This window comes from Triturus cristatus, chromosome 10 (assembly GCF_964204655.1).
Source record: "Triturus cristatus chromosome 10, aTriCri1.1, whole genome shotgun sequence".
Classification (NCBI taxonomy): Eukaryota; Metazoa; Chordata; class Amphibia; order Caudata; family Salamandridae; genus Triturus; species Triturus cristatus.
Window position 1 is genome coordinate 77340274 of NC_140593.1, and position 21401 is coordinate 77361674.

At 47.8% G+C, this 21401-nt stretch overlaps 1 protein-coding gene across 3 annotated transcripts in view; it reads left to right on the plus strand.

The window, feature by feature from the left end:
- KCNH8 (potassium voltage-gated channel subfamily H member 8) overlaps positions 1-21401 on the plus strand; it is a 953382-nt gene that overhangs the window by 798292 nt on the left and 133689 nt on the right. For all 3 annotated transcript variants that reach the window (XM_085630453.1, XM_085630455.1, XM_085630454.1), the window contains 2 exons: positions 13122-13371; positions 21077-21291. In XM_085630453.1, coding sequence (XP_085486579.1) covers positions 13122-13371; positions 21077-21291 — 465 coding nt within the window. The remainder of the gene's footprint in view (positions 1-13121; positions 13372-21076; positions 21292-21401) is intronic.

A 21401-nucleotide genomic window follows, 5' to 3' on the forward strand; every position in this document is an offset into this window, starting at 1 on the left:
AATAAAAAACCATTAAACTTATGATTTACTTTATGTACAATTACACAGAAAGTCCAGTTACATTGATAGATACAATATGTTACTTGGTTAATCTTAACATGTTTCTAATACATAGCCATTCCTACCGTAATCTAAAACACGATATACTTTACTTTCTGCGTATCCCTGCTGGAGCCTACGGCAAGGTCAGTGACTGTCAGCCCCAGATCCCAGTAACTACAAAGACTCCACTGGAGTAAGATTGCGTAGGGGGTCCAGCTTTTTGGATGGATATCTCCCCTGGGCTCCCCCTACGCCCTGAGGCTTAACTCCATAATGGGGCGCTGCAATTCTGCATTATTGCGCCCTGGTGTGCATGTGTGTGCGAGGGTGGCCGACCAGCCTACTGGAAAGAGTGACTCCCTGGCCCCTGCACCCCTTCAGCCTACCGACCGGCTGTAACTGCCCCTGGAGTTCCATGGTCCTGGCTGCTAAGGACCAAAAACTATGCTTACCAATCATGACCTTACCGCCACAGGCCAGTATAGTTGACCGACTATCTGGCCTCCCCCTTCCTTCTTCTAGAAAGGTCATGTTGCGCTCCTTGCCCTATTGAACTGTACCCATAGGTTTTTTAGAACTACGTCCCTACACAGTCTAGAGTGGTGTATGTGTCAGATCATGCGAAAGGCAAAAGCATTCCTAGGTGCCCCCCGTAGGATATTAGACCTTATCCTTGCTTCCGCCGGCCGGCCCCTTGTGCACCCATCCCCTTAAACTTGGGCTGAACTAAGAGGAGATTAACATACCACCTGGGAGCCAATAAATGGCCTCAAATTGATAGAAACATGATACGACCTACAGACATGTTGCATTTTTTGGAATGTCGACCGACTCCAGGATTCAAACCCGGCTCAGCAATTCTACAGTTTGCATCTCACCCATGCATGTTGGCATCGCAGAGCCCTTCTCCTGATCGCTCATCACACTTGATGCCGCCGCTTGCCACACCCGTTCCGGATCTTCCGGTCCCACTTCTTGTCCACATCTTCCCGTCATTGCGGTGTGGATCACCTCCCAGGTATTTTGCCGTCATTGCGGTGTGGATCACCTCCCAGGTATCACAGTCATGGATCCACCATACATAAAGGACATAAAACACAGGTGATTAGTGCTCTTAGCCTTTGGATAAGAGATACAGTTTGCATGCCAGCCCCATTGACTACATCATGAGACTGTACCCCCCCTTACCACCCACACCCACAGCCCAGGGTGCAGAGGTACTGTGTGACATAACAAGCTTCTAATGCATATGTGTACCTGCAATGGGTGCATAGGTGCTATTTGGCACAGACTCCTAATTCATATGTGTAACAGCACACGCATGCATAGGCACTCTCGAAGGTGTGACAACAAGGCCTGGGATGTATTGATGTGACATCATAAGTGCTGATAATGTACTTAAGTGACATCACAGAGGCAAGCGCCCCGCAAGACTGACATCAAAGACTTGGAATATATTGATGTGACATCATAACGGCTTGGAATGTCTTGATGTGACGCCAACAGTAGGGCAGTCATGTTTCAACCTGAAAAAACGTCAATGGTTTGTCCATTCCGGTGGCAAATAATTGTCACGGCCAAACATTACGTACTAAAGGCCTGCGGGTGGCACACTTAAAATGCGAACGTTGAAAAACCACCATGGATGCGTAACATTGCGTTCTTCGCGCTCAGATTGACCAGACACATTCTCACTCCACGAGTAAGTTTTACCACAAAATGTGGCATGAAAATTCGAGTGAGCTAACTAGGCTGTCATCACTCTTTAGCAAGCAAGGATATGTTCGCTTCCGCAAGGATTTGTTCGTGGAACCACAATAAGAATAACAGGTAATATACCAAATACATACCTTGCGTTTCTTGTGAACCAGCCCAAGCTTACTTTAAACATGAATAGTCTTCAGCCTGCGATGGCTGGCTGACCCGAAGCAGGCTTTTAAAACTTTACATTGAAATCAGACTTTCAATTCTGACCGCCTAGCATAGCACCAGTTGCATTACATGAGGAACATTGAAATCAGACTTTCAGAGAGACTTTGAGAGCGCTTAACATAGCACCAGTTGTATTACATGAGGAACATTGAAATCAGACTTTCAAATGACCGCTTAGCAAAGTACCAGTTTCCTTACATGAGGAAACATTGAAATCAGATACGATCTGCTGTAACATGAGTTGTTAATCCACAACAGTACTGTTGCGAAAATGTAATATGTAATTGAAAATATTGTTTTTTTTTTACATTCTGTTATGTCATGTACCTTGAGAAAATGGAAAAATATGAAAAGATCAATAAAGATATTTAAACAAAAAAATGAGGAAACATTGAAATCAGACTTTCAAACGAGAGCGCTTAGCAAAGCACCAGGTGTCTAACATGAGGACCCCTTCATATTCACGCGGGAGGTTAAATGATTTGCCCAGCATCACATGTGTTCAACACCATTGCCGAGATACTCAGTCCCCCAGCTTCATGGCCACCCCAAAACACTAAACCTTGGGGCCCTTTAATACCGATGCAAAAGCTTACCAGAGTTCTCCCAGCGTAGCGCTGTTTCCCATTCTCATGCCTATGAAAAAATAGCGCGCAGGATATATCCCGATAAATGAAACCTTTAATGGGAAGGACAAGTACCATCTCCCATCCTGGATCCCTATGAGAAGAACTGCAAACAAAGGGGAATGCCCATGGTTAGACCCACCATGTCTGACGAGAGGGGAATGCAACCCACTAATTAAATTATGGAACTGGCTTATATGCCACGTACCCAGCCATTCTGAAGGTGCACACCACATGTGCGTGCCCATACATGCAGTTACCAAGAAGTGTTAACAAATACAGCGCTGAATGTGTTCGGTTTCAGTGTTCCGCCTTATTCTATCACGCCTCATCAAAACTATTACTATTCTGTGGTCACGTTGCACACAATAAACGTTTGCTCTTAAATTGTGATGTGGTACCCAAATCAGATGCCTACCCTCTCATTCAAAGGGCCAGAATGCATGTGCCAAACTCAGCAACAGAGGTGGTAACCCTATTTGTTGTGCAAGCATCCCTCGGAGGCCCCTGTCATACGCCCAAAATTACGAGCAGAAAACAGCGTTCCGCTTGCACTGCAAAGGATGCTCCCACTTCTATGGGCACATGAAATCAGAAATATGGGAACGGATCAGACTGCCACCAGAACCACAATGAACACCGGTCCTCGTCGCCAAAAGAGCAACTCCGCACCAGAAACACAACAAGCCATTCCGGGCCTGACCTCATGGCAAATGTAGCCTCCCGGCGGACCCCCATATTTAGCAATAATGAGGATCCACCCAGCTTTCACCGCTGCATAACGTCACAAACCACACCACACATTACACCACACAATACCACTTGTGCAAATGATACACTTCAAATGCAGCTTATGCAGACAAAGAATGGTGTTACAAATGTGAAGCTTTCCACAAGTGTGTTTTCTCAAACACTCAAAACCAGCAAACATTTAGCAAAAATGCACAATTCAGTAACCCCAGCCTTAGCTACATTTTTCAGAAGTAGCACGTGGCACTCAAAAAATGAACACGGCACATGCAGTGGCTGCCACTTCCAGGCCCAAGAGCCGTGAACTCGAGCTGACACTGGACAGACAAACAGGGATGTCTGACCAGATTGCAGAGATATAAGGCCGCTCATATTTTGACGGCCATTTACATGTTTTACATGCAATTTAGACACAGAAACGTGCAGTCCCGTCCGGGACTTGATGGAAATAATGAAACCGGGCACATAAATGAATCAGCCTTGAGCAATTCAGACATTTGCCAGACTAAAACAATACGCTCGCCTCGGCTACATGGTCCGTGACTGGCTACCATCCCCTCCCAGCTTCCCACACCACACCTTGAAGGATTGACATCAGCAAGTTGTCTTTGGAAGGCGGGGGGTCAGGGACCCCCCGGCCGTATTTATTATACAAAACAATAAAGGATGAAATATCAACATTACATCAATATGTTAAGAAACGCAAAATTCATCACATTAGATCTACAGTATTGAAGACAATAACCTTAACAAAAGTCTAATACAGCGTGTTTCCTATCTGAATCTAACATCCTGCCTGAATTTTGCATTCTAACATTTCTGGCCCGACGGCAAGGTCGCTAACCGGTGTCAAGTCCTACCAGCCACGCCCTTACCTACAGGTGCGCATGCGCGGCAGGGGACCGCCTACCCCGTCGGCATTGTGAACTCCATTTAACCAACAAGGAGGGTCCTTACACTCTGCGTCATTTGCTGACGTCATGATGTATGTGCGGGGTGGCTACCAGCCTAAGGAAAGCGTGACTCCCTCTCCCGCATCTTTAGCAGCTAGCGGATATTCCTGCCCCTGAAGTTCTAGGAGGGACCAGTGGCCCCTCCCCCTGGGCCGCCCCCTCCGTGGATGGTGACGCCCCCCCTAGGACCTTAAATTGCTGCTCACCGATCATGACCTTACCGCCACAGGCCAGCATTGTTTCCCGACGATCTGGCCCCCCCACAACTCCTGCCTGAAGTTCGTCCCTACCTCACAAAGCCCTTCAACCAAGCTAGGATATTATCACACCATATTGTATTCCCTGCCTCAGTCAAATGGAACCCATCCTGTAAGTACAATTCATCCCCCCAAATAGTCCCGTGTGGGATGGTCTGTAAGTGCGTGGTTCGGAAAAGTTTTTCTAACTTGGTATTGATCCTCTTTACCGAGTGATTCAATGCCCTGACGGAATCACCCCCACGCCACTGCAGCCGCGGTATCAGCTGGGACCAGACTACAGTGCAGTCCGGGCACACCCTCCTTACCCACCCCGCTGCTGAGATGATCTCTTCCAGGAGGAGCCTCCTACCCAGTCTAGCAAGGTCATTCCACCCCAGATGAAGAATCACCACCGCCGGTGGGGCTGCATGTTGGGCGACCAACTCCGCAAAGAATCCCTGAAACTGACTGAGGCAGAGACCCCCCTCCCAAAGAGGGAGATCGACCAACCTTTGTGCTCTAGCTCCCTTCTACCCTTGCCTGTAAAAAAGACATGTTTAGCACGATTAACATATGAATGACCAACAATCCAAACCCTGCCTGACCGCGTCCTGTGTTCTTGACTGTTCACGCCACGATGAGTCGCCGATGAATCCTGATGATGACCCGAAGCAAGCTCTCCGCCTGCGTCACAGAGCGAAGGAACTGCAAAACCAGAAAAAACAACCCAATGTCAGCAAAACTCTAGGTACTTTACAGCATGTGTACCCGCACATACCGTTTGTAGCAATTGGAATTGGGTGACCATCTCCCAATTCTTCTAACACTGTTAACATGCAGACCCCTTGTAATTGCCTCAGTGGCTGCGCCTATCCTAAAGGAGTGTGTGCCAAATTCCTTCGGGTCAAGGCCCACCCTGGCAATAGTCAACTCCATGACTCTTCTGAACTGGTATTTGGTTAAAGGGGTGCCGTCAGCGTGTAATAGGAGCGACCCACCCAACAATCCACCTCGCTGCCTGATGAAAGTCTCCACATGGTGTACCGGGCAGCAAGGATTAGTCCTCGCCCTGTGCAGTACCACAGTCTCCCCCCGCGACTCCTGATCAGTTTTTGATCTCAAAATTGTCACCCACAATGTGTCTCCCTGTATTGTTGTGTTCAGGAATTGGATACCCCCCTGCCTATCTGCCTTGGAGGCTGCCACCAACTCGCTCAGCCTCAATGCTCCATAAAAGGCTAATGTGAAAGCTGCTTTAAACAATTGTATCTCCCAGTCTGAGCTACAGACGTCATGCAATGCAGGCAGTAATGCCGTCAGCCTCCCCAAGCCTATTGGTTTCCTAGTGTCAGCCGTGCTGCCCTGTTAGCGGCGCCAACCCCTCAGACCCTTCCGCACCACAAAGCTGTTAGTTGGGTCTTTTACTCCCTTTGCCTGTGCGTAGAAGGAGACAGCTGCCCTATGCCTGTTAGCTGTGGCCACTGAGCGACCCTCCTGATGCAATCTACCCAGATAATCTGTAAAACTATTCTCTAGAGCCCATTTGGATTCCCAGTCACGCCCCAAGAAAGTGCAATATGAACCAAACGCCCCTTCATACGCTGTCCTTGTCTTGGGGGCTAAGCTAGCAGCCACGAGGTCCTGTAATTTGGAGCACCAATCTGCCAGAGCGCTGACGGGAAGTGTGTCGGTGTAGGCTCTGCTGATGGAAGATGTTCCCTGAATACCTGCATTTTTTGGCGAGAAAGTGCATCAGCTGCATTATTAAGGACACCTGGTACATGTTTTGCCCTGAATATAACATTCAATTTCAAGCATCTCAACACAATCTCCTTCAAGAGGCGGAGTATGAACCTACAGCGTGCCGCTTGCTTATTGATGCACTCCACCACCGTCATGTTGTCTGACCAGAATATCACTGATTTGTTACGCAGAAGTTCTGGCCAGACCATTAATGCAACCCAAATGGGGAACAGCTCCAGAAAACCAATGTTGGTTGGCAACTCACTGTACACCCATTCGTCCGGCCACCTGTGGGTGACCCACTTGTTTCCAAGGATGGCACCAAACCCAACACTCCCAGCAGCGTCAGTCCATAAACCTAACTCTGCTGAAGTAGTGGGGGGGCCGGACCACACAACCCTGCCGTTGAAGTCCTCCAGGAATGCCATCCATATCTGCATGTCCTGGCGTACCTCAAGCGACAGTCTGGTGCGGTGGTGTTTTTCTCGCAGGCCCTTCATAGCCTGCGCGATTGAGCGAGAAAAGGGGCGAGCCATTGGTATCACCCTCAATGCGAAATTCAACTGGCCCACTGTTTCCTGAAGCTGTTGTAATGAGACCTTCTCTTTGGCCAGGCACGCGCGTAGTGCCGCCTTGAATTTAGACACCTTCTCCTTTGGGAGCCTGAAACAACCCTCAACAGAGTCTATTTCAATGCCCAGAAATTCTAAGCAAGTAGCTGGCCCCACTGTCTTACCCGGCGCCAGCGGGACCCCAAAAGCGCGCATGAGCGCGCAAAATTCCTGCAATGCCCGTGCACACTTCTGGGACCCAGCCGCGCCCAGGAAGAGAAAGTCATCCAGGTAGTGCATGACCTGCTGATGCCCGGTTGCCTGCCTCATCACCCATTCCAAGAAGGAACTGAACGTCTCGAAATAGGCACACGAGATCGAACAACCCATGGGCATGCATTTGTCCATGTAATACTTCCCATCAAACTTGAACCCCAAAAGGTGGTGATCCCCCTGATGCACGGGGAGAAGACGAAATGCAGACTCTATGTCAGACTTGGCCATCAATGCCCCTGAACCCAGGCCCCTAAGCAACACCACCGCTTGGTCAAAAGAGGCATATTTGACACTGCAGACATTCTCATCTATAGCATCATTCAAGGATGCCCCCCTTGGGGCTGAGAGATTAAGAATGAGTCTATATTCACCTTTCTCTTTTTTAGGGACAACACCAAGTGGGGAACAAACAAATTTGGGCACTGGCACCTCGTCAAAATTTCCTGCTAACCTACCCAGGCGTAATTCTTTTTCAATTTTTGCAGCCACTACCCCTGGGTTATGCTTTACAGACAGTTGGTTCCTGCACTCAGTATTACCTGTGTACCCTCCTGCCGGTATCCTGAAACCCCAAGAAAATCCCTCCTGAAGTAATTTAGCCGCTGCATGATCTGGGTATCTGTTCAGCCAGGGAATCATTGCCATGACATCAATGGGAGTGTGCGATACTAAACCCTCCTCTAGTCTATTCAGGTTTCCTTCTCCCCCTGGAGCCCTGGTTGCCACCCTTAAATCTGCAGGAGGTGTGAGGGGTGCCCACACAAGGAACAGGCGTGTTTGAACTTACATGTGCTCACTGCCCTAGTGCAGGACAGTTTGTTGAAATCCCAACATACGCCCTTTTTATCCCCCAACCCTTACCCTTTCCTGGTACCGCACTTCCTTGCGCGTGCCGAAAGGGCTGTTGCGGCTTGGCCGGGTATATTTTCTGTGCACCGGTTGCCCCCATCGCTGCTGCCCCCCCAGATATCTGATTGTACCATGACAAGGAATCCAGCACATCCCATGCTAGAGAGGGATTGAATTCTTTAGCTTTCCTGAATGAAATGTCATATTCCTTCCACCCATTCCCCACTAGCGTCTCGCTCCACATGGCAATCCTGCTCTGGTAGCAGGCCATTTCTGCTTGTAAATTGGGCGACCTTTCAGCTGTAATGGCACTAAACACGGAAAAGGCCCTCATCCAGTTAACAAATGTCTCCTCAACTCTGAACTTAACCAACTCTGTTCTTCACTCGCTGGGCAACATCCATTCCTTTTGTGACTTGGCATATTCAAGTTCCCTATTATCGAGCAGCAAGGAGAATATGTTGATATATTTGCCCGCCCAGATCATCTCTTTCACAGCCTGAGACACATGCTGCCCCAAATTCTCCTTCCTTGAGGGCATAGCACCATCTTTAAGTAATGGCAAAGCCACCTCCTTACCACTGTCAATGCCTTGTGACGTAGCACCATCCTTCTTTGCCGTCTGCTCGCTGGCGGAACCTGTTAGGGGAGTAATTGGTGCCAATGGTGCCCCTTCCCCCGCCCTGGCCAACTTAATCATCTCAACCAGTTTCAAGGCTTCTGCTGAATGATCTTGAGAAGATGGCAATACCCCCCCCCCCCCCAACTGTAACCAGGGTAAAACGCCGGCTATCTGGGATGCCAATTCCACCGGGACAACATTATTCGGGGGGGTTGGGACCCCGACGGGGCAATGTTCATGGGGGTGGCAGGGGCAATGACCCCGAGTGGGGCAACCGGCAATGCTGGCATAAGAGGAGCTGGCCCCGCCGGTGCACTTGGGGGCATTACGGGAGCATCCTTAGGCACTCCCCCTGGCATACCCTCCCCCTCAGCTGTATTCTTGGGCGTTGTGCGTGCAGTTTTCTTGGACTTGCCCCTCTTAGGAGGGGTGTCAAAGTCACCTCTAGGCTGTGGTGGGTTGACTATCCTTCTTGGCCTGCCTTGTGGACCAGGAGGCCCGTCCAACCTCTGATTAATTTCTGCCACACTCCTACCTAACTCATCCACCTTACCCAAGCGCCTATCAATCGCCGTCATCCTGCGCATCATAGCCTGCATCATTTGCTCTTTGCTGGAACTCTTATTAACTCGTGCCCCCGGCATATTCCACAATCGCAATGCAATCTAATCCTAGCCAAACACCGGCAATTGTACCTTCTTTCAGATGAAGGATGTGAAGATGGCCGTAAGCACCATGCAACTGTGACCACAAACACACCAAGCTAGTCTTAGCGTGTGGGCGAGCGCCAACCCCTCGTAGGAAGGTCTCAAGCCCTGCGGCCCCCCAGAAGCAATGAAGTGCAGGCCCTCCTCACTCCCCTTACCACCGATGCCCCGTGTGTCCTCCGCCCGTCGCTGTGTTCTGCGCCCGTGATCTGTTGTCTGCCACCGGAAAGAAGCACCAGAGTCTAGCTTCCTACGGGAAAACAAAATATTAATAACCTGGAAAACACTTTATGGAATCAATCCCGGTGCCTGGGAACGCTGGAGCTGTAGAACACAAAATAAAACAGTTGTGCAGCGCGAGAGCCCTAGCTAATTCGCAGCTACTACCTTACGCACGCCCCCTACACTGAGTAACAGTGTCCTGGAAGTAGACAAGGAAAATACTAAATGCTTCCTATCTCACCCCTTTGTACTGAGACACCAAGGCCAGATAACACCGCCGTCCCCAAACACAACTATTGCCGGCACCAACAACTCCCCGTCACCACCCCGAGCAGACCAGGCAGAGGACACGTGGTAGGAGGCCTCGTAAAAGGTGCAGGGCAAGCGGCCGACGCGCTTTACCAAATCGTCAAAAGCGAGCTACAGGGGTGAGGGGAAGAGGGGGCCACACAGCACTGGTCACACCGACGCGTTTACCAAATCGTCCAGGCGCACAAAACACTTGCAAGCTTCGGCAGCGCCAACACCGATCCCGTTGCCGCCTCTGGCACCGATCGTGCCCCCAGCTATTGCCGCACTCGGAGCTCCGCTTCCATGCTCGACCCGCCGCCGCCTCCTTCTCCGCAGGATGGTGGAAAAACGACGCTCACAGCCACTCGACCTCCAGCACAGGAATCGTACAGGAATCGTCTCCACCTGAAAAAACAAAAGAAAATTAAACGCCCCGAGCGTGGGGCACACGAGGTATGCGGGGAGCAAGCCAGGGGCAAGAGGGCACCCAGCTCGCTCCCTGGGCCTCTTATGGGACTGTGCCACCAGGGGGTCGTCTCCCGGCCGACCCGCCCCCCTGCCCCGGAAGCTGTACAGCTGCTTCCGGGTCACGGGGGAGGCATCAGCCTATCGGTGGTGGGGGCGCGCCGCGCGCGTCATAGACTTGTGACGCACCCCCACCACCGAGAGGCCGGGGGAGGGGGGGCGCCGCCCCACCATGTGAGCGGGTGGGCTGAGCGGCCCCCCCTTTACAATCAGAGCTCTGACGGAGCGAGGAATTGCGTGGGTGCAGTCGCCCCCTGACTCGTCCTCCTTGCTAGTAAATTACACTCTTTCCAACATATGGAATACACAGCAGCTCTTTAGAGATATTGCCTCAAATGGAAAACGCGATGCGCATCACAAGCTCACCGTGCCATATTGTCAAAAGCACTGTGTCCTCTGCCGGTGCTGTGGATCGACATCCTATCCCCCAGCCATCAGACCCAAAGTGACCACAACACAGACACCTTTCTTGGGACCGCCCACAGCCTGCGCATGAAGTTCAGAAAAAAACACCGCCACCATCAAATAGGTGCCCACCTCCCTGGAATACTCCGCAAGAGGTCTCCGTCCACCTTAGGGACAGTCCCGTGCCTCCTGACCGAATAAACCTGCAGGGTAACAAAAAGAAAAAGTATAGTTATGAGCCTCCGCCGAAGGCCCGGACCCATCGAGGGTGCTTCCCAAGCTGGGGAGCGGCAAAAAAATAAAAGCTTGTTACGGGCCACTGGTGGCCCTGACCCGTGGGAGATGCTGGCTGGGCGAGAAAACACGAGACTGTTCTCGTTCCCACCAGCCCCTTTTAAGGGAGTGTATAGGGCAGCCCAGTCTAAACAGGCCTGCCCCTGCGTTTCAGCTTTGCGCTGAACCTGTAGCACTCTAGTGCTTCTGGTTCGCGCCCCTACCGGCCATTGCCAGGGGAGGTGGGGCACCGCATCACTAGTGCGCGCGGTGACCCCCCCCCCACCTCCTCTGAGCAAGGCAACCGGCGCGACCGCCATAATGGCAGCACACTTGAGTCCGAGCTCCGCCTCGCCCAAATCCTGCCGGGTCACCTCGTAGGGATCCTGGACCAGTCTCTGCTCCTTCTGATTTATTACTTAAGAGGATTTATTTTTAAAGCAACAGAAGCTACTTCAAAAAAAAAAGTTTCCAGTTTGGGAATACAAATATGGGTATTTTGAACTGGTGTTCCCTACGGCCACCATGCGCGATATTAAGCCAAGGGATCACAAATAGCGGCCTGAACTCTGGCTGTTTGCTCAGGTGTTACTAAGCAATATTAGCCTGGATGGCAGCCACACCCCGACCATCCCTTATGCGTCTTTGGCATGTATTGTCCTTGCTGCCTTTCTGGGCCCAGTTGCGGTCAGTGACGTAGCTAGACCTAGACAGTCCCTGCGTTTGACGCCCCGCGGCAGGCACATTGAAGAGCGGGGGGTGCTGGCATGCAGCCTACATGAAGAAAATGGCAGAGTGCACAGAGGGCCGACCAAACAGTCAGAGCCCGCAACATTGGGCTAGCCACTCCTCCCCATGCCTGTTGGAGGACCGCCCACCCGCCAAGCGTCCGCCCCCAACCAAACCCTTCTGCTTTCTCGCAGTGCGTGAAGCAGTAACATAAAATGGTATTTATATCATTTTATGTTACTGCTTCTCACACTGCGAGGGAGTAGTGGGGCGACGCTCCTCCGCCCACAGGGAGGTGCCGCCCCTGGTATTACCTTGGACCCAGTTCATGCAACACGCATGACTGGTTCAAGGACATTGTAAAGTGATAACTAGCTGTCTCCCTCCCCTAGCAATGAGCCTACTCTTGCTGCAGGTAGGGGCAATCTAGCACATAAAATGCTGGTGGCCCCCAAGGGAAGCAAGTAAAATTACCTTATTATAGAATTATTCACCTGTTCACCTGCATTCCCCCTTCAAGTAACACTCCATCCTCTCTGCAGTTTATCTCTACCAGGGCTTAATTTGAGCCGTTGGTTGCCAACGGAGCCCACCTGCACTCTTTTATGGAAGCCAGCACTTATTTTTTCATCAGACATTTCCAGAGAGCAAGAGTGGGAAAAACATACATGGAAAAGAAGAAAGACGTTATTCTGTTAGTTATGCTGAGATACACTGTATAAAAAATTATACAATGCGAATTTCATTACATTTTTTAATTTGACATATTTTTAAACACTTTAAAATATCTGCAAAATATTTCAAAAACATTTTTCCCTTTTGTTATTTTCTCAAGTATTCTCCTCTCTCATGCATATTTCTGACAACGAGGAAATTCATTTAAAAAAACTGAACAGAATCGATAGTGCCTTCCAAATTCGACAAAATATTGAAATCAAATACTCAACATAAGCTTACGGAGGGATTTAAAGTGGCATGCTTAATTACCTCATCACCCTTAAAAACATCCACTTTTTCTTCATATCTTGTGATGTTGAGTTAGTTTGTAGCTAGTACCCCTGAGGAGGTCATGTATTTTCCTCTTACTTAATTGCTGTAGTTTAAACCCTGTCATTTTAGAGCCGGAATACATGTGTTGCACTTCCAAAAAACGACTTTCTTGTTCAATATTAAATACTTTTTATATGCGTCATTGTGAATTCTATTTTCTTAAGTTCTTTTTCTATTTTTCTTCCTCCATATTGAATTTTCTTCGGATAAATGTGTTTTAAGCTGTGAGCTTCACTCCAAAGTATTAGAGTTCAATTCTTCTATCCTTTACAATGATACCCAGATCTAGTTGTAAGTTTAGCTCATGTATGTTAAACTCTCCCATTTCTCTGGCAGCTCCTGAAGGACTTCCCGGATGAGCTTCGCTCTGACATCACCATGCACCTGAACAAGGAGATCCTTCAGCTGTCCCTCTTCGAGTGTGCCAGTCGTGGCTGCCTGCGGTCCCTCTCCCTGCACATCAAGACGTCCTTCTGCGCCCCCGGCGAGTACCTGCTGCGGCAGGGGGACGCCCTGCAGGCCATCTACCTGGTGTGCTCAGGCTCCATGGAGGTGCTGAAAGATGGCATGGTGCTGGCCATCCTTGGTGAGTGCCACTCTGACAGTGTCCATATTTGTCTAGCACTGATGTATCACTTGTAGCCACCATCCATACAAACTGCAGAGATATCCTCACTAGGGGCCCGATTCTCAGAACTAACTTAAGACACAATCCTAAACTTACTACCATTTTGGTATTCACAGAAGGCACTTACTCAATTTGGTATTCACAGAAGACACTTACTCATTTCGGTATTCACAGAAGTTAGGAGATCCTAACTTTAGGACTCCTAAATGCCTTCTGACAATACCAAAAGTCTTAAAGTTAGGATTTTTCTCAGTTTATGAGTAGTAAAGTTAGGACTCCTAACTTTAGGACTCCTAAACTGCGAAAAATCCTAACTTTAAGACTTTCGGTATTCACAGAAGGCATTTAGGAGTCCTAAAGTTAGGAGTCCTAACTTTACTACGCCTAAACTGAGAAAAATCCTAACTTTAAGGCTTTCGGTATTCACAGAAGGCATTTAGGCGTCCTAAAGTTAGGATCTCCTAACTTCTGTGAATACCGAAATGAGTAAGGGCCTTCTGTGAATACCAAAATGGTAGTAAGTTTAGGATTGTGTCTTAAGTTAGTTCTGAGAATCGGGCCCTAGGGGTGTGGCATCTCGCGTAATCAGCTGTTGTGTAATCATGCTGAATTATTGCAAAAATTACAAAAGATTCAGTGTAATTATGTGAGAAGAGGAATGAGGCAATTAGCACAATTTTCTTACCGTAAAAATGCCCACCTCAATCCAAAATGGACGCGAGGATGCATTTTGTGCTAAGAAATAACGTTAAATGCAACTGAACACGAGTAGCAGTGCGAGCAGCCGCTCGCACTCAGTAAACGGGCTCTTTCAGTAGGATTTTTTCCCCCCCCCCAACTTATTCTCAGCACTTGGTCATATTTTCCTAGCACAAAATGCACAACTCTTCCAAAATTGATGAGCGGTTGCATTTTGTGCTAAGAAAATAACCCTAAATCCAAAAGAATGCGCATAGCAGTGCGAGCAGCCGCTCCTGCTTGCTAAATTAGTTGTTTCTGTGATTATTTTCTCAGCAAATAATCATAATTACTCAAGGTGCTGCAGTCACATTATTGTCGGTTAATCCTTGTCAAAGTGTAACTGAAAATTACCAAAATGACTCCGAGTACTCCGGCATAATTAAAATTATTCCCAGGCCTAATGATCACCCCGAGAACATCTTTCAGGATAGCAGCCCTGCAGGACCCTCCAGCTGCCATGCAGCGTATACTTCTCTTGAATCCAGTTGTCGCTTAGATTTTAGACTGCGCATGTTTCTAGCGATGGACTCACCAGAAGCAATTGTATGACTTCATCAGAAGCCGGCTACAACCAACAGAAGCCAAAGCCCGCCAATATCCGGTTGCTAAACACAGCTCAAGTGAGCCGGAGTGCTTCCTAGCAGTTGATAAGGGCAATGTCCCAGTTACTGAACGAGTGGAAGTCGTTTGTAACTGTTTAACAGTAGTTCCATCACAGAAGCTAATCCGAAGGACCTGAAAGCAATGGTAAGTGCTAAAGAGGGAGCTTCCATCCTGCTAGGCCAGCCTACTTTTAGAGGCTCCACCTATCTACCTACCCTAATCCAAGCAATTCCCCTGGTCTACACTGCCTGCCCATGGCATACCACACAAATGTTTAAAAACATAGATAAAAGAGCAATCAAGGTAAATGAACGTGGTTGAAAGTTAAAATGACAAAGTTTAAAAAACGACTATGACGCAGTCAGCTCCGACCACTTCATAGCGCTTTTTTTACATTCAGCAAGCGGCACAGCAGACGCGCTGCTGTACAACATGGCTTAAAAAACAACGACAAGGCCAATGGCTCTCGGGCAGGGGGGACCTATAGGCGTTGCCAATGCTTGTTTCGATGTGTTGTGACAGGCCTCCCGGTAGAATGTGTTGATGTTTAAATAGCTGCTGCTAGCTATGGTGGGCAGTGCCAGTCCAACAGCAGCTCAGCTGCAGGGGGAACAGCTCTTCCGAACCTCTTCCAGGGGTTCTTGCCCTGCTCCGAAGCTGCTGTGTGCTGGGACTGTGGAGCAGTTTGCTTTTTTGTGAGGGAAAGTCGTAATCCAGGCAGTGCAAGGCTCAAGCATTGTGTGCACCAGCTCTTGCCTCTCCCTGAGCTTGCATGCGTCCCCTTTGACTACAGTGTGGAATCTGTAAATCCTGGAAGATGTAGTTCAGAGCCAGTCTAATTCGAAGAGAAAAAATACTCTCAATTTCAAAATGGCTTATACCATTTCTCTATCGTTCAATTTTATGCCAGACTAAAGGGAGATCTGGGCACAACTTGTGTAATTCCGAGTAGTGTAATCATGCAAAATTACCTAAGAATCCCGCCAGATTACACGGAATTACACAGGAAGATTCATTCTGTATTTACCGCTATTTCTTAGCACAAAAATGCCCCCCCCCTTGCATCCAAAATGGATGCAAAGATGCATTTTTACTCTACGAAATATTTGTAAATGCAGCAGAACACAATTAGCCAGCGCAAGCAGCCGCTTGTGCTCGATAAATGTGCTCTTGAGGTAGGATTTTTCCCCAATTTACTGCTGGCCTTTAGCACCATTTCTTAGCCCCAAAGTGCACCCTCGCATCCACGATGGGCGCGATGATGCATTTTTGCTCTACAAAATAGCACTAATTACAGCAGAACAGGATTAGCAAGTTTTTACTGTTTGTCTCGCTCTTCGTCAGCTTCTCTGCCTCTCTCTCTCTCGCATAGTTCCTCTCTCCCTCTTTCTCCATGCCTCTCTCTCCCATGGCCTGTTTCTCATTCTTCCTTCAGCTATTTCTATTTTGCTTTTCTTTTCTTTTCTCTTCTCTTCACTTCTCTCTTTTCTCATTCTCTTGTTTTTTCACTTCCTCCTTCTATGTATGTCCTTATCTTCCTCTTTCCCTCTCTATCCCTTTCTCTTTCTTTTCTCCTTTCCCGCAATCATCGCCTTCCTATCTGCCTTTTGTCTTCTCCAACATACTCCCGTCCTTCCGTCTTTGACAGAGGTAGATTAGAAATGTACCCCAGGGCAGACAATACAGCACAACTCTAGATTATTAAGGATGCTGCAGAGATTTCAGAGATTAGGTCCTTCTGCAGAGAGTGTATGATTCCTGCATCTTGATGACAGGAACCGTTGGGCAGTAAATGCCCTTTGACCTGCAGGTCCAGGCGTCAAGCCTGGGTATGGGGGTACTTCTGCCCAGTGTAAGAGGGAGATTTAATATCAATAGATCTCTGGCAATTCACTGGTTCAGCCTTTGTCAATTGAGCCCTTCATGTGGACCGAAAAAGCAGTTTCCCAGTGATTTCCCATGACACCAAGGGGCATATTCACAAGCCTCTTTGCGTCGTTCCTGCACCACGCAACATGGTGCAAGAGCTACCCAAATTAGAAATGAGATTTATGAAGCCACGCACGGTCACCTCGCATGACCCTGCGCCGCTTCATAAATCTAAAGTAATTCAATACAGTGCAAATCGCAAAGTTACATTACTCTGCGCCTGGGAGGCGTTTCCATGAGCGTTGCATGGGTGTTCCCATGCATCATCCATTCCCTGATTTACTAGGAGTGATAGACCTGGGAATGCGCCAAAAACCTACTCCTCGCCGGGTGAGGTGTAACGAAATAAGTTTATTTCTCCTTGTTTTTTCCTCTTTCTATGTGTGCTGCATCCTGCACAAAAACAATCTTTCTTTCAACGCCTACAATGGTGCAAGGGTGCCTGCGTTGGCAGCCAAAAAGGGCGCCAGCACAGGGGAAAAGACCGGAATGCGCTGTATTTACTAAAATACAGCGCATTTCTGCCCTTTCCTTTCATGCAGTGCAGCGCACCTTGCTGCGCTGCTCTTCGTAACTTGGCCACAAAAGTATGGCCCCAAATTTTTAAAGTCACTGCAAGGACAGACATGTAAGGGGAAGGGAGGTTCAGAGAGAATGGAGGAGAAGAGAAGTGTGCTGGACAACATCACCTGTTTTGGTGCGATAATGAGATTATTAGAGGAAAATTGGAAGCAATGTGGGCTATTGAACATTTGGTGACTTGAAAATGTAGTGGAATAAGTTTGTTCGAATGTTGAAGATGCAGTCCACCCACCTCCTGTGAGTGTACGGTGTACTCCCCTGCACCCACCTCTGCTGGGTGTACACCCCGATGTTCTTGATGGGTTCACTTACATCCTTCCTTAGGGAACTACAGGCCTGTGTCAGTGCACAGTACAGCAGACATGTCACTCTTTCACCAGAGGTTGGCGAGAGGGGCTGTCAGAGCTGTCCAATTCACCCCGCTGATGCGCCTTTAGTCCACCATATGGGGATGTCAGGCACTCAGTAAGTCATGGCAATTATTGACTGACATCACCGCATGTTCTGCCTCTCGCGACTGCGCGTGTCACTCATCACATTCAAAAGGGCACTCGCCGCCACCTCGAGGCTTCACATCAGTGATGGAAGCTGCAAAGTGGCTGCAGATCTTTCTAACTTGGAAAAGGAGTGATGCAGAACGCCAAGGCACCACATATGAGATTTGTGTGCCCTGCTGCGTAATATTTGCATCAGAAAAGTTATTAAAGGTATGACAGGGAGCCAACTGGCCTTTGTAGAAATTGGAAGATTGTAGAGCAATCTGGTGGCTGTGAGATGACTTGACCAGGCCTACATGCATGACTTAGCTGACTCCTAACATGCTGGAGAAGGCCCTTACAGGGGAACAATAGAACTCAGCGACGAAGGCTCGGAGGACCACGACGCATCTGTACAATGAAACTTTCAAAACACTGTTTCCAACTTAGGGCCTAATTTAGATCTTGACGGACAGCTTACTCTGTATCCCGTCAGCCAGACCATAAGTCCCAGTATATCCTATTGGATTTATATTTCAGCGGACGAGATATCCATAAACGTTGTGACGGAGAAACCTGTCCGCCGAGATCTAACTCAGGCCCTAAGTCATTGTTCTCTGGTCAGGGAATGAGAAAGTTACTCGCAGCCTAAACATTCCATCCCTGTCCATTGTTACAGGGAACAGAGAGAATGTGGTGCAGCGGCCAGAGCTGCCGACTCAGGAGCTGGGGATTCAGGTTCACGTCTCGGCGTTGGAGCAACATCCTGTGATTCTGGGCAAATAACGTAATCTCCCCGTGCACATGCACATCCTCACGGGTGTATTGCCGTGCTATATAGATCTACAAACTAAACTAAACTAAACACTGCTCAGAGCAACTGCAAAAACCTTCAGTCCTGCAGATAAATGCTTCCAAACCAGTCCAAAATAGTTTAACCATCGCTCCAACCATTAACCTTTTAAATGTAGATTATAGGGAAAAAATAGCATAGCACAGTAATGAACGAAATATTTACATTAATTTTCTCCTGTTTACTAAGTAAACTTTACCAACTAAATATATTTTTAAAAATCACATGAAATTTGTATTGTAGCATGGCAATGCCATTTTGGAGTTCTGGTTAGATTTACAAATCACTCATCTTCTGGCCTTGTAATGTTTTGTCTTTTTTGTGATGGATGTTTGTGAACATGTTATATTAGCAGCCTCCATGACAGCAGTAACAGGTCTAAAACCAACTGAGGCAAAAAACACACACAGTAAAAAAGAAAAAAATATTCATAGAGTGGGCAGAGGTGATATAGGTGCGCGATTTACAAGCCCCGTACGCCACTTTTGCGCCACCGTTGCGTCACTTTTGTGATGCAGCGGCGTCGCAAAGCCAGCGCCATGCTGCAGGGTATTTACAACGTGACGCATCTAGGGAGATGCGTCACATTGTACAGCCCTGCGCCGCAGGTTTCATGTGGGCGTTCCGGCGCATGGGGGGGCGTTCCGGCTCAGGAACGCCTCGGAAAAGTGGCTGAGTGAAATCTACAAGATTTCACTCAGTCACTTTTCCGACCCCGCTGTGTCAAAACCTTGCGTCTGCTTGCTGCTCTAGACATCTCAGATATACCTTGTTCTTGCTGTTTCATCATCCTTACATCAGTGACAAGGCTGCCGAATTAATCTATACTCAGGGGCTGGCAGACTCTCCAATCTGTTGGCAATGCCCCAAAAAAATAATAATCCAAAAGTTGGCACTTCAGATAACCCCCAAATATATGAGTCTAATTTCCTTCATTTAGTTACATTTCGCACAAATAATGACACGGTTTCTGTACATTTTTGTAGGGGTGTAATATATAAATGGTACATAAAACAATATAGTATCCTATATAAATAAGCCCCAAGTGCCAGGGAGTGGTTAGAATTGTTTAATCTTACTTATATTGAGGTTTATTGATATGTAAGCAAGACCTATTTCATAGATTATTGAAAACACCAGTCAATACTTTCATGGCCACATAGAAGAATTAATGTGAACGTCCAGTTCCTTTATGAGGGATGCGACTTGAAATATCTTTTTAATGTACAGCAGAGGGGATTGTATGCCTTATAATGCAGTGTTAGACTGTAACCCTTTCTTAAAATATAACTTAATTGTAATAATTTATTACAGTACAGTAGTTTCTTCCATTTTCTTCTTTTTTTCTCATTAATATTTTTATATAGGTTTTTAGATATGAATTATAAAATGGCTTGGATCAGCATTACACATCATCTATACATAATACAGTATGTCACATTAATACCCTGCAGAGAAAAAAGAAGCATAAAAAGAGAAGGGAAAGGAACGTACCCATCCCACCCAGGACGAGTCATTTAACTGAATCAAACAGCCAACTACCACCCGTAATAGAGCCCAAGTCGTAAAATGCTTGACGCTAAGCTGGATGGCCCATTGACATACAATCCACTGGTGGTTAACCAGTAGCATTTCATGTCTTCGTTCTCTCCTCACATTGGCAGGGAATCTTTCCATAGCCAATGTGTTCCAACATGTCACTGTAAGGCAGGGAGGTTTGTTTCTTTTACCTCCATGATGCTATAAAATCTTTTGCCACCACAAGACACTGCCCAATGAACATGCGGCCCATTCGCCTTATGGCACCGCCTCTGGTTGCTCTCAAGCCCAAAACCAGTACAACAGGACATTCTGTGTGAGCTTCCGACGTCCCCTGCGGCACTCTCCTATTACAGGTGACTCGTGATGCCACTATAAAATGGGAGAAAGATTTTATAACTACGGTGCGGGATTCAATGTATCCGAGATCTATACTAGTCGTTAAGGGCCCTAAGCCCTACTTATAGGCCAGGTCGCAGGTGAGGGCCTATAAAAAGAGTTAAGGCCTTCAATACCTGGTATTATTTGAGGACAAAGATCTATAAGGCTATCACAACATACCACCCACTGAGGGTACAATGCTCTAAATTAAACAGCAGCCATTACTGACCTTCAACCACACCATTGTCTTCAGTGGAGACCTCAACATCAAATGTTATAACATAAATTGCACCATTTAATGCAGTTTACTTATTGATGTGGGATAGCTTCTTAGTCAAAAATGCTGCATACATCTACAACAATGAGTGGAAAATGTAACTTCAAACATACACTAACTGGAACTGTACTTCTTGGCTTGTGGAAGATTTCTTCTCTTCCAAGACGAAAAGTTCTTAAAACTGAGGCTGTCAAAAGAAAGGCCAATGGTCTCAGGCCTTGCCAATTATCTCAGCACAAATCATGCCATTGATCCTTGATTGCTTCAATATTTCTCTTCCAGGAAAAGGCGACTTAATTGGTGCGAACCTCAACATTAAAGACCAAGTCATTAAAACCAATGCTGACGTCAAGGCGCTGACCTACTGCGATCTCCAGTGCATCATCCTCAAAGGGCTCTACGAGGTCCTGGATTTTTACCCGGAGTATGCACACAAGTTTGTGGATGACATTCAGCAGGATCTGACCTACAACCTCCGCGAAGGACACGAAAGCGATGTGAGTATCTGCAACTGGCGGAAGCCATGACAGTTTCATGAATGTGCATTTATTCTTGAACCAGAGACAGCTGTGGCGCTGCTACCGCGGAGGTGTTTCAATAGGACCGT